At 39.7% G+C, this 14188-nt stretch overlaps 1 protein-coding gene across 1 annotated transcript in view; it reads left to right on the top strand.

The window, feature by feature from the left end:
- MICU2 (mitochondrial calcium uptake 2) overlaps positions 1-13094 on the top strand; it is a 152713-nt gene extending 139619 nt beyond the window's left edge. Inside the window, exons 9-12 of the mRNA XM_042793258.1 lie at positions 2003-2174; positions 2460-2568; positions 6270-6427; positions 6723-13094. Coding sequence (XP_042649192.1) covers positions 2003-2174; positions 2460-2568; positions 6270-6427; positions 6723-6827 — 544 coding nt within the window. The 3' untranslated portion in view covers positions 6828-13094. The remainder of the gene's footprint in view (positions 1-2002; positions 2175-2459; positions 2569-6269; positions 6428-6722) is intronic.
- Positions 13095-14188: the final 1094 nt, after the last annotated feature.

The following is a 14188-nucleotide window of genomic DNA, read 5'->3' as shown; positions in this document are numbered from 1 at the left end:
GCCACACATCCCAGATACCATCTCCTCCTTGCTTTTGATGGCCACTCCCAAAACGCAGACAGATGGCCCTAGTCAGCCTCTGCTGGACAGACTCCGTGCCTGGTGAACGTGCCTGGACCACGACATCCTCCCCCCCCCACAGCTCGGCCTCCCTGCCCTGGATGTGAGGGGACTCTGGCGGGGTTGTGGCAGGGCTGCTTCTGCCAGCCCACGCTGGCTGCCGGGCTGGCCAGAGCCAGCAGTCGCCCCTCACGTTACCATGACAGGAACTGCGTCTGAAAACTGAAGAGTGGTTTGCAAGCTGTGCAAGTCAGCTCTCGCTGGTCTGTAAGACAAGGGGCCCCTCCTTCACGCTGGTGGCACAAACAGATCCTTTGGTGTTTCATCCCCTTGTGAGAGGGGGAGTCGGGGGACTTGAAAATGAGCCAGGTCTTAAGGTAGACTATGGAGGAATATACCTCAGTGTTTGACTATACTGTGGAAGCCTTGTAACCCCCTTTACTGGGCCAGAAAAATGCCCATATAAAATGTGAGAGCATATCATACCCCTCCTCAATATTACCCTAATAAAACTCTAGCCTGAAACCTAAAATCACCTCCACCGTCAGGCTTTCATTTACCTGCATGTCTTGAGCCACGAAGCATTTGTTGGCCTTTTATTTGCATGTGCAGCTCTAATTATTAGAGGAAAAAATACAAGAGAGCACTTATGCTCTAACAGCAGTCTTCAGCTAACCCCTTATAGACTTCACAGAGCTTCGAGCTACTAATTGTCCAAGTGATCTCATTAAAGAACTAAAGATAGCTGTGCGGACTAAACTGCTGTAATTTCAGGGGAAAGTATTCAAACCCACTGAGGCCATGCAAACACTGATGAGCAAATGAGCCTCTGCTGATATTTGCTACATAGACCCTTAGCTGTCCTCTTCTCCAACTAATTGCTTTGTCCTAATATAGGAGTATTTCATTCTCTCCTGTCAGTAATCTTTGCAACTTAATAAAGCAGGGTTCTTTCAAAGTACTAAAGGCATTTTGGCAAGCATCGCTGTGGTTTTAGTCTTCATTTATATTTTGAAATTATCACTTGTTTTTTGATTGCCTCATTTCTGAAGTGGAGATTACCTAATGGATCACACAGTATTGTCTTTAGCTTTCTCAAAATTAATGTTAGCCAAAAGAAATTATAATGGCAACGTAGACCAAACTGGGGAAACAAAGCTACAACTCTCCTTACCGTTCTACCACTGTACCTGCAGGCAGTTGCTTGCATTTTGTGCCATTTTATTTTTTTCTTCCTAAAGGAATGGGTGTCTCCTAAACCCCTTGATGTTCACCCCTTCCTTTTTCAAACAGCTCTTCTTACCTTCCCAAACAGCTGCAACATCATTTTCTGTGCTCTTCCGAACTCTGTACGTGTCAGTTGTAATCCTCTCTAATCCACCCTCTAGTGAGCGCAGAACTGATTTGCCAGACCTCTCTTTGCAGTTAGAATCTTTGAGGCTTTCAGTCATCTTTTTCTGCAGTGATGATTTCAGGTTTCCTCTTCTGTTTCACCTTCGTGATTATTAGGACCTCATCTTTCTAGGCACTTTCCAACCTTGTCATTCCTCTCTTATTAACATGAAATTTCATAAATCATGTGTCAGGCCTTTAGTTACCATCTCCTTTTCATTCATCACAATACTGCCTTACCAATTATTTTATCTCACTATCTGCACATTTTTAACATTAGTAAAATCTAGATGCCAAGTGTATCTGTAAATTATTTTAGCAGCCGCCATCTATGCAGACTTAGGGAGCACCCTACTGGTGTCATTACTGAAATGCAGCCGTGGGAACAAATGGGCATGCACAGGTAAAATTAAACCAGTGACATTATAAACAATGATGTTGATAGTATCTGTGATTAAAAGTTAGTATCTACTGCATTTAGTAGCTAAGGTAGTAGTAGCGATACAGTGATGCAAATATCAACTGTCAGATAATATCTGTTTACACTTAGATTCATGGAAAATCTGCAAACAGAAGTCCAAGAGATGGAATTCATAAAGTTTTCAAAGGGTTTGAACGTCATGAGGAAAGAAGACTTTGCAGAATGGTTACTGTACTTCACTGATGAGGAAAACAATGAAATTTACTGGCAGAATGTGAAAGACAGAATTGAGGCAGGAGAGGTTGGTACACAGAACATGCTTTGTTTCACTTCCTCAGTTGTACGTACAGGTTTTCATTTGAATACAAGTACCTAATAACTTAAATACTTTCCAAGTGACTTATTGCAGCCCTTGAAATTTATGCAGATAAGAACAGTAACAATTTACCAACTGAGAAATGCAAATATTGACAATGAGTAGGCAGTCGCACCTAAACACTAGGTCCCACCAGATTTAATGAAATAGATTTACTGGGGTTTGAACGTATTAATCATTATATATCATCTGAACTCTGTGATACTCTAGAATATCAGTTTGGAAGAATTCAAGACTTTTTGCAAGTTTACAAATAACCTGGAAGACTTTTCGATTGCCATGCAGATGTTTACTGTAGCAAATCGTCCTGTTAAACGGGGTAAGTGCTGCACACCTTTTGTATGTATCTTTTTACAAAAGAAAAAATGCATTTTTTTTAACAGAATTAATATAAATAAGGTATCCCAAAGTAGCACTGTGAAGTACAAAAATAATATACTGCTCTGTATTCTGAATTAATTATATTTAATGACAAAATAATAATATAAAGTTCCCAAAATGCTTCGATATATGCTGGACTGCTCACAGCAGACTAAACCATGGAATCATAGAATGGTTTGGGTTGGAAGGGACCTTTAAAGATCATCTAGTTCCAAGCCTGCTTCCATGGGCAGGGAAATCTTTCACTGGATCAGGTCGCTCAAAGCCCCATCCAACCTGATCTTGAATACTTCTAATGATGGGGCATCCACAGCTTCTCTGGGCAACCTGTTCCAGTGCCTCACTACCCTCATTGTAAAAAGTTTCTGTCTTATGTCCAGTCTAACTCCTCTGCTCTCTTCCAGTTTGAAACCATTTTGCCTTGTCCTGTCACTACAGTCTTTGGTAAAAAGTCTCTATCTTTCTTACAAGCCCCCTTTATATATTGAAAGGCTGCAATAAGGTCTGCCCGGAGCCTTCTCCTCTCCTAGCTGAACAACTCCAACTATCCTAGCCTTTCTTCACTGGAGAAGTGTTCCATCCCTCAGATAATTTTTGTGGCCCTCCTCTAGGCCCGTTCTAATGCGTCCATGTCCTCCTTATGCTGGGGGCCCCAGAGCTGGATGCAGTACTCCAGGTTGGGTCTCACCAGAGTGGAGCAGAGGGGGAGAATCCCCCACCTCGACCTGCTGGCCAAACTTCTTTTGATACAGCCCAGGATATGGTTGGCTTTCTGGGCTGCGAGCACACGTTGCTGGCTCATACCCTGTTTTTCATCCACCAGTACCCCCAAGTCCTTCTCTACAGAGCTGCTCTCAGTCCAATCTAAATTCTAGATTAGGAAGAATTTATTGAAACAATACATGCTTTAATAGAAGTTCGTGATAATAATGCTTTTTCCTCATAGTGAAACTAGTTTTCTGAGGAAATTAAACAATAGAAATCTCTTCTTCTGTAAGGTCTGCAGCATCTTCCTCTGTTTTAATCCCCCCATACTGCCTTCTCCATGTGCTTATGTAGTGTTATACAGTCATGGCTATGAAAAACAAGCCATGTAGTGAAGTGTTTTTTAAAATAAAGATTTGGAGGAGGGAATTTGTTTCCTTCCCATATAGTAGAAAGAGGAGTAATGCAACAAAAGTTTCATGGACATACAAATGCTTTTTGTTATAATCCTGGGGTTGTTACTTGTTATACTTAAAGAACAGCTCTCATAAGTCATTTGAAAATAGCAACGTAAGAAGTTCCTAAGGAAATTTGATGAGATATTAACATTGATTGAAATAAATATTTGATGGGCTCATGTGAAAAAGGTGAGAGAGATCTGACAAGACAGGAAGATAATTCAATATTCTTGAGAAAGAAATATTTGGATGGGGTTTGAACCAAAGAAGGTCAAAACCAGAGGAGTTACAACTTGTGACTTTCATCACTAGTTAGTCCAGCCTTCAGGAAGAGTTTCGTTTCCCCAGCCTCTCTGGGCAGCTGTTCTAGTGCTTAACCGCTCTGATCATAAAGACTTTTCTGTGTCAAACCCTTGCTGCAACTTACAATGATCGTGTCTTACCACTATGCGTCTTTGAGAAAAATATGGTGCTCTCTTCTCTAATGCAGTTGAAGGCTGCAGAAAGATCCCCCCCTTTACTTCTGTTCCCCCCAGCTCCCTCAGCTTCTCTTCTTCCATCATGTGCTCTAGTTCCCAGCTGGGTTCGTGGCCCTCCTCTGTCTGGTTTGACAACATCTTTCTTCTGGGGGGGAGACAGATTTTATTTGCACAAGGTGTACAAAGAGTAGAGACGAAAGAGGATGAATTAATGGTGAAATAGTAGTCATAAGCAAGATATGAGAGTTTAGCTCACTTCTCTATTAAGTATCCCATTTTTAAGTGCCAAAGGATGATGAGGCCAGCAGTTGGTGTTGACTCTGGTAGTGTTTCCTTGTAAGAACTCATTCCTAACCAACAGGCAGTTGTGACTCTGTTTATGCACTGAACCACACTGTGATCAAGAACAGTCAGCTCCTGAGGTCACTTCCAGATGTTACATGTCCAGTCCTTTCCTGAATCTCACTAAGTTCTTTGTCTTGCTGTTTGCATTTGTCTACATGTGTGTATTCACACGCATATGAATATTTATCTAAAAATAAGACAGTCCTTTAGTCCTTCCTTTTATTCTAGACTTTTTTTCCTTCTAAATTAGCAGCTCATCTTTTCTCTATGATGAGGTGGCACTTTAAGAATATTATGCTCCACCATTTTGGAAGATCTTTTTCCTTTTCTTTCATGTTCTGTTCAAAAAAGTGCGGTGCCATCTCTAGATTTATATTTAGCTTCAAGAGCTGAAACAGTTAACACCTTTTTAAAGACAAACTTAAGACTCTATTGTAAGCATCCCGTATTTCATGTCCTTTTCAAATCATGCTATATCCTTTTACAGAAGGATTTTCAACTTAATTATATTTAAACCAACTATAAATTAATCAAGTGGATTTATACAGGAATTATTCAAAGGTGAGAACTAAGTCAGGAGTGCCCTTTCCTCTTGTAATCTTCAGGACTAATCATATTTATAGCACTATTTATAAACAGCACTTGTTTATGAAAGCAGAGCCATGTTATTACTGTATTTATATAGTAATATATACTATATATAGTTGGACAACTTGCTGTAATAATCTACAGTATTGCTATACTTTAATAACCTCCAGTCCCTGCTTGAAATTCACATTTCCACAATGCCTTCAAAAATGCATCCAATTCATGTGTTGTGATTGTGCTTGCTATAATAGACAATAATCATTTCACTCTTAGTATCTGCTGTTTTATGGCAACCCCACATTTCCTCATCTTCCTTGAGTCAAAACTCCAACTTCTTTACACCACAAGACCAAAAGTGGGGGTAGTAGGTATTACTGTAATGCCCATGGTAGTGTAAAGAGAGAAAGCCAAAAAGCTGAAGAGGAAAGTAGGTCTCCAGAGAGGTATGACAGCTTTTTCTGCCATAAATCTTCATAAACTCTTCAGTCATCATTTAAAAGAAGGCAGCCTACTTCTTTAAAAAACAGAACTACAGGTATATAAATCCATGTGCTGTAAACAATGTGTTGAGTATATGGTGGTCTGTGTTTCTGTAGAGTTGCTGAGGGGATTGTTGGTTGACGTGTAGCATATCATAAAATACTGTTCTCTGATAAGAAGAGTTTTCTTGCAGAATGAATTGGCACGAAACTGGTTTGAGATAAAATAGTAGTATTTTTTATGAGACCACAGCAAGGCAAACACTTATCATCCATATGCACAGGTGTCAGCCAAAAGTACATAATTTTTCAGCATGCAACTATTTCTAGCAAAAATTATCCCTTTTACTGCTAAGTAGTGCATTTCAGAAGCTTATCATACAATTAATAGTGTTATGAAAGAAGAAGCAAGCTCAAGAACACATGAACTGAGGCCTCCTAACAGTTAACTGGTTCATACATCCCAAATTCTTGTTAGGATATCCATGAGACATTGGAAATTGTACAGAATCCTGCTATTTATGTGCTTTCCAATTTCTTTACAAGTTCAGAGTCACCTATAATGTAACATTATGTCTTTACTAGCTGAGTTCAAGAGAGCAGTGAAGGTAGCAACAGGACAAGAGCTCTCGGATAATGTTTTGGATACCATCTTCAAGATTTTTGATCTAGATGGAGATGACTGCCTCAGTCACGGCGAGTTTCTTGGAGTCCTGAGGAACCGAATTCATCGAGGTTTGAGGGTAACAAGCTGGCATCATTTTTTTAAAAATACCACAGATGACTGCTTACAACTATCTTGTTAATGCTTGTAGAAACACACGTAGAGATAGTGAACAGAAATAAGTTATATTTTAAACTGAATATTCCTTAATGTTTATGAATCTAGGAAGAGTGCTGCCACCAAGAACTTGTTATTATGCATGTGAACTATGGAAGCAGCAGCACTGCATTATATATTACATATTACATTTACATCGTCTGTGAATAAGAGTCTTTTTTGTGTAAATGCTAAACATAATTTAACTTTATTAACAGGTACCACAACAGCAAGGCATTCAAGGTTACTGGAAGTGTGTGAAAAGAGAAAGCATTAAAGGAGCCAAAGAAGTGTGGAAGCAAGCTGGGAAAAGTCCTTTTTAAAGCAGTCTATTGTTCTTTTACTATAAATGCTGTTATTTAGGGGAGTTTGTCTGTCCTGTTTACATAACAACTGAATCAAAAATGCCTTTTTTTTTTACTATAGTTAAAATGTAATTGACCCCGTTTCTAATGCAATAATTTTATATTGTTCTAGTGCAATCAGTTTGGTTTACAGAACTGTTACCACTTTCGACTTCCACACGGAAGTACTCTTGTTCCAGAGAATACTGTTGTTTACTCCTCTGTGGGGACTGACCCTGTGCTGTAGCATACCGGATACGCAGGATTTAATAGTGGCCACTGGCAGCAACATCACGGGAACATCATATCCTGTTGGAAGAGTGGACATCATCTCAGTTAGCCACTAACACAGCAGTTCTCTTTCTCTGGCAAGGACAGAGGTCCGAAAGGCAAAATCACTAGCACAATCCATGCAAATCAAGTTATCCTAAATCAAAAAGGAAAATTCATATGGTTCATACCCTCGTTACTGTGAACTGCTCATGTGCTAGTTCCTGGTGGATGATTCCACCAGATCCTGTGTGGATGTCTGGTTTGTCTACCTTCCTGATGATAATAGTAAACTGGAAATACCAGACTGTTTATACAGGCCTTAAAAGTTGTACATTGATCAATGAATGTGCATTGAGTCTCTCAGACCTCTTTAACAAATATTATAAATGAGAAGCAATATTCCTCATTCTGTTATAAACAATAGTGGCTACAATTTGAGTCATAACTATTTTGCTTTAATTGTATTGCAAAAGGTGAATGTGTAACAAATAGTTGTTTTATCTTTCTAAAGGTTGTGACAGGGAATGCTGCAGTATCTCAGGAATTCAAGGTTATAATAAGCAAGTGTTGGAGGATTAGTAAGTACGATGAAAAAGTAAATATAAATGTTTATTACTCCAAAATGCAAAGTTGGACATAGGATCTTAAACAGTAAAACAAGGAACAGATCAAAAAGAGCCATTTAGCAATTATAGATGAACATTTTTTAGCTATAACACAGTGTGCATCTATGTATACACAGGTGCACACGTTACACTTTTTTTCTTTCTTACGACCTTAGGAGCCAGCAGTCCAGGTCCAGATCAGTCTTCCTGGTTGGCCACTCTATATAGGAGATAGACTTATCTGTCAAGCTCTCTAGATTCTTCCTCTTTCCCCCTCTCAGATGTCTCTGACTTGGCTTGGCTGGGGTGAAAGCTTAACCTTTCAAGACAGGTTTCTGAAAACAGACTCAGAAGGTGGACTAGGGAAATGTCTCAAGAAAACCAAGAAATCTCACCACTCTGTGAGGGAAGTATCCATCCCTTTTAAGCATGACATTAGGTATATTATTTTCAAAGTTCTATATAAGCTCAACAGGAGGTGTTTTGTTGTAATTTCTTTGGGTTTTGTTGGGAGGGAGTCTTGAGAAGAGCAGAGCCTTCCATGATAGATAGACATCAGAGCAGCCCTCACTCAGAGGAGGGACAGGAGAGACTGCATTAGGAAACCATAAAGATCCCACCTAAAGAGTACTGAAACTACAGAGAAAGTATTTGGTATGTTGGTAGCCATCAGGCAGGCTTGTGCTGAAGAGTCCTACCACACAGAGCCTCGGTGCAGTGGTCTCTCCTAGGAAGATAGAGTGGGAAGCTAGCAAAGCAGCTCTTCCCTTCACAGCCTTTACTCAGAGCTTTAATTTAAATTGTGTTAAAGAGAAAATGCTTGTATTCCTGTCATCTGTGGACAGGCACCCAGGGTCACCCACCAGAACAAGAGCATGCCTGTGTGGATGACCTGAGACTGTCTAGATCAGGCACCAGTGACCATCAAGGATTCCTTTCCCCCCAGGAAACAATCCAAATGAAATACAATGCAGTAAATGCCTCAGCCTCCCTCCCTCAAACTGAACTCATGCACTGCTCTGCGGGCAACAAGAAATTAGATAGCTGGCTTATTTTGTGCGTTTGGAAGTTGCTTGCTGCTTCTGGTAATGGGAGCTATGACTAGGATGTAGCTAATGGGAGCAAAAGTGGAACAGTGGGGCTGGCATCAAAGCATGGCAGCCAGCTTCGCATCACCAAATAATAAAAGAAAAAGGACACTAACGAGCAAAGCACTTCTGAGTCACAGAAGTGTGTGTGTGTTTACCCAAAGTGTGCTTTGTTGCAGCTCTGGCTTTAATGCAAGGGTGCCTTTTACTTGCTGTTGATATTTTATGTTTACTTTGGAATGGAGATTATTCTTTAACTTTTTATTCTGTGTAATGTTAATAGGCTTATGATGGTTTTTATTGCTTTTGTGGTTTCTTTTGTTTACTAATTACTTGCTTCCGACAAGCTGTTTGGTTTTCTTTTGGAAAAATTAATCCATTTAGCTTTAATGTATCTAGAAGTTTAATTCCTCATTGCTCATTTGTGTCTGGGTCCGTGCAATCAGCAGTGTCTTCTTTTGGCAGCAAGTTACTAAAAATGGGATTTCAAATTTTTTTTTTTTAGCAAAAGCTTTGGTGTCAAGTTCAGAGGAAAAAAGAAAACAGATACGCTTATTTTTAAATGATCTTTGTGTCTGTAGTAAAAAAAATCAAATTCAACGACTGACTAGGAATTAAAATAAAGTTACGAAACATTTGCGGAAGTTATCCAGAAAGTACAGCCAGGAAGGAACTCCTCTGAAGGCCAAGGAGGACTTGTCCATCAGGTTTGAAGAATCAGACTGTGTGTTTAATTTGTACTCTATTTTTATTTGTCTTAACTAAAAGGATTTACAAAACAGTCTTAAAATAATTTCTCATATTTAATAGATTGAAAGAGCTGTTTACATAAGTGTGTAGATGGACCTTGTCTTTTAAGGAATCCATCATAATTTTAGCATTAGAAGTTTTAGTTCCTTTTAGTAACTATATGGTATTTGCAACCTGTCTATCAGCATTACTCAATGTAACTTAGTTCAAAGTTTATGCCAGCTGCCAATCAGTTAAACTTATCAATTATTACTTTTTTTAATGTTAGGAACTCTCCTCTGAACAGAGATATACAGAAAAACTAAATAAAATTAATTTTTTTTTTAAATCTCCAACATTGCATCTGAATGTTATGTGGAATAAAGATGAATACATTGCACACTGCAGAAGTCTCAAAAACTGATTTAGCATATTTCAGAAGAATATACAAGGGTGAGTACAAGTCAGTTACAGCATACAACTCATTTACAGAATTTTAGTCGTGTCCCCATAACAACACTTTCTACATTTCTTTCCATTTGTTTAGTTTAAGATAATTGTTTAAGAACATTTATTCTTCATTCTTAAAAGAAGCAGAGGCAAAAAGGCAGTGTGACATACTAGAACTAATAGAAACTCATTGGTTGTTCCTAGAAATTAATTTTGGTGTCTCAATTTGTGCAAGCCTCTTTCTAAAAGCAAAACTCCCTCTGGAGTCAAACCAAGTTGGTGGGTTTTAACAAAATATGCAGCAATGAGGAGTACATAATCCTGCATATAAGAACTGAGAAAGAAAAGTCTTATCATGATGTTATATGGCTGTATCAAAAGCAAATCTCTGATTTAGTCCATCTCCTACAGTGTATTGTCTCCTTTCAGGGTTCAGACAGGTTGCTACTGATCGTCCTGGAAACGTGCCAGCACCTGATCTGAACTCGGGTGTCATCCGGATGTGTTGCCTTGTCTGTTGAACCAGGTATTATTAAAAGGGTGAACAACATGTTCATTCCTAATTTCAAGCTTTTGGTGGAGAACGTGTAAGGTTTTTGTAATTTTATGAATTATAAATGTTTTGTCTCTGGACTCCAAGGTGTCTCAAAGCTCATGGGATTCTGGGTGTAGATGTCAGACCATGTCTTGGCTGTGAAGAGTTTACAGATTACACTTGACTTTCTAGAAAGCAAAGATGAGACAATAAGATACACAAGCCAGGCCATTGACTGCGGTTTCAGGGCACTTCACGTGTCCAGTGCATATAACAAAAAAGGATCACTGCCCAATAAAGGGATAGAATGGGGACAAACCCAGGTATTTAAAGGAAGTATTTTAACATTCAGGGGTACGGACCATACTTTGACTTAATGTTGTGGTTTAGCCCCAGCCAGCAACTAAGCACCACACAGCTGCTCACTCACTCCTCCCCTCTCCCAGTGGGATGGGGAAGAGAATCAGCAAGAAAGTAAAACTCATGAGTTAAGAACAGTTCAATAAATAAAATATAATAATAATTTTTAAATAATAATAATTGTAATTTTAAAATTAATTTGAAATTGTAATTTAAAAATAATTCTTAAGAGAGAGACGTAAAACCCATGAAAAGACAAATGATGCACAATGCAGTTGCTCGCCACCGGCTGACTAATGCCCCATCAGCAATCCACTGCCCAGCCAAATCCACCCCCAGCATTTACATACTAAGAATGATGTTGTATGGTACGGAATATGGTAGGGATATTTCTTTGGCTAGTTCGGGTCAGCTGTCCTGGCCATGCTCCCTCCCAGCTTCTGGTGCACCTCCTCACCAGCAGAGCGTGGGGAGCTGAAGAGTCCTTGACTTACGATAAGCGCTACTCAGCAACAACTAAAACATCAGTGTGTTACCAACTTTATTCTCACACTAAATCCAAAACACAGCACTGTACTACCAGGAAGAAAATCAACTCCATCCCAGCTGAAGCCAGGACCATTAAGCATAGAAATAAATCAATAAATGTCTATAGGAATTTAAAAATACAGTTTTCTTCTCATGCGAGAATGCAAGCATGTCTCATGCCTTCAGATTTAATCTTTCCTATAAAACAGTTACAGCTGGGTCAGGAAACTACTCCAATGCAGAAAAAAATCTTCAGTCCTGGACAGAAAATACATGTCCAAATGATGTTGTGGTCATTATTAGTGAGATTGAAGTTGACCAAGCAACAGCTTCTGTAATGCAGCTGGTGACAAGGGAAGCATGAAGGTGGAATTGGTGGATGTAGACACACACTGTTACCCCCCAGCTGACCACAGAAACTCCTCTGATAGAAACTGAAGATGTCGCCCAACAAGAATTGGAAATCCCTATTCAGGACAGGAAACCTGAGAGGCTTGAGCATGCACAAAATCAATGGGCAAACAAGTGCATGTCTCTTCTCTTGCTATTTGAAGGTTTCCTGCTGGGTTTGTTGATTAAACAATTCCTCGTTGATTCAATAATATTAAAATTATGCAACATATGCAGAGACAGATTTCCCGTTAGGCTGGTATTGGCACGGTTAATAATGTTTTCAGCTCGTTAACCAGAGTGCCCTAGCGCAGAGCTCTGCTCGCCACCCTCGGGAGCCGCGCTGCGGCTCCTGCACGCCCGCCGCCCCGGCGAGCGGCCTAACAGCGCGCCCACCTCTGTGGTTTTAGAGAGAACACCTCCTGCTCTGGAAAGCAAAAACCCACGTTCTTCCACACCCGCGTACCCAACGTGAAGCTCATCCTTTCGTCTTCTGCCTGCCTTTCCACAGAGGTGGTGGAAGGAACGCAGAAGGCAGCGGGCTGCAGGAGCACAAGGCAGAGTTTGTGTTGTTCCCATTTCAGACACGTGGATTTGAAAAGCTGGGAGGGGTATGTTGTAATTAAAACAGAGAAATGTGTGGGGTTTTTTCTCACGTGATCTCAGAAACCAGCTTGTTGCTCTGAAATATCCTCTGGGGGACCTGGCCTTTCTCCATGAACTGCAAAAAGGTGCACGGCACATGAGCTTCACTGGACTAAACTTGTGCTTTGTGAATGCCACCTTTCTTCATCGTCTTTAATGGCCCCTAAATACAAGTACTTGCATTTGGACATTTTTTGGTAAATTGATGTGCTGTTTTATGTGAAGGGTGAAAACTTTCGGAGAGGAGCTGGTTTAAAACTTCTATGAATTTGGACCTAAAGGAAGTAGACTCTGGAATTGGAACCATCCAAGGAGCAAATTAGGGGAAATTTGTCAGTTTTAATACTATGCCATGGAGCAACTGGTAGCTCTAAATCACCCCCAAGAAAAATGATTGGGTTTAAGACTTGTCAATAAAATGTTTTAAAATTTTCTTCTTTTTTCAGGATACACATTTTTTAAAATTATGTGCCATCTTACTGTGCTTTAATCTGCTTTGAAATTGATAGAATAGATGAACATTACTAAAAACATTGTGTGCATCTCTTAAATAATGCACAGAAGGTAATTCCTGGAGCAATGGTAGTTGAGTCACAGGACAGACAATTACATTCAGTGTTGAAAATAAAGGATATCAAAATGCGATGCTTTGCCACTTATCTTTAAAAAGGGGTATTTCAAAAGACAATGAGACTAAGCAAACAATAGGTCCTAAAGTTAAAAGAAACAAAGCTATTTGAAATGCTATTGGAAGAAATTATAATTTAGGAGACATGAATATCACTAAACAAAAGGACACTAGGAAAGCAATGAATAAATCGATATGGCTGAAATTAAATTTTTCAGGGTGCTGTTTGAGCAAAAGCACATCTTCACAGTTTAGAAATTTGACCTAACACAAACAAGGGCAACTAATCACTCACAGCTGGTGTGTACAAGATTACATGAGCTGTACTGGAATGTAAAGTGCAAGTACTTACAAAATTTCAGTTGGTTTTATGTGTATAGCAGAAACATGAAGGCTCCAAAAAATTGATGTGTCTGATATTACCAGGAACAAATAATAAGATTTCTCATGAGACAAATTATCATTTTGCATCAGTCTCCACCTAAGAAACTGTTGGGATGCTTCTGCCTGGGGATTGCATGTTCCCAGAATTTAAGATAAGCCACTCTGAGAAGAAAAAAAATACAGAAGGAAAATGGAGATTAAATTGCTTTGGATGTTGAGTTCTAAACAGTACAGACAAAAACTCTGAACAACTGGAGTGTTTGCAGAGACTTGCTCTACGACACCTTTCCAGAAGCATGACAAATGTTGATAGCTGTATTTCTGATTAAAAAAAAAAAAAAAAAAAAGTTCAAGGGGATGATACAGTAATTTACAGTGCAGTAAATTTTGCCACCTGTTCCTGCCAACCTGCACAAACTATTTATTGCAAACAAACCGACAAACATCTGGAAGACTGTGCAACAGACCTTAACCAGTGCTGAGGCTGCAAGGGCAAATGTTTCACTTCTCTCATGCAGCTCTTCTTGTGGCTAAAGCACGTGGGCAGCCAGAAATGGAGGTGTGAGATGTGGAAATGGACAGGGGATCCTTTTTTTTTTTTTTGCTATTTGAGAGTTAGGGGATCAGACGCGAGTGAGGTGAGCCGCCACTCCCACCACACAGCATCCTCAGGTGCTATTTGGCTTCCCTGACTGCTCCGAGTGTCATCACTCGTCCCTCCCCAC

Source organism: Tyto alba, unplaced genomic scaffold, assembly GCF_018691265.1.
Source record: "Tyto alba isolate M040663 unplaced genomic scaffold, T.alba_DEE_v4.0 Super-Scaffold_2, whole genome shotgun sequence".
Classification (NCBI taxonomy): Eukaryota; Metazoa; Chordata; class Aves; order Strigiformes; family Tytonidae; genus Tyto; species Tyto alba.
The sequence above is the reverse complement of the archived record's forward strand: the minus strand, read 5'-3'. Positions and strand labels throughout refer to the sequence as shown.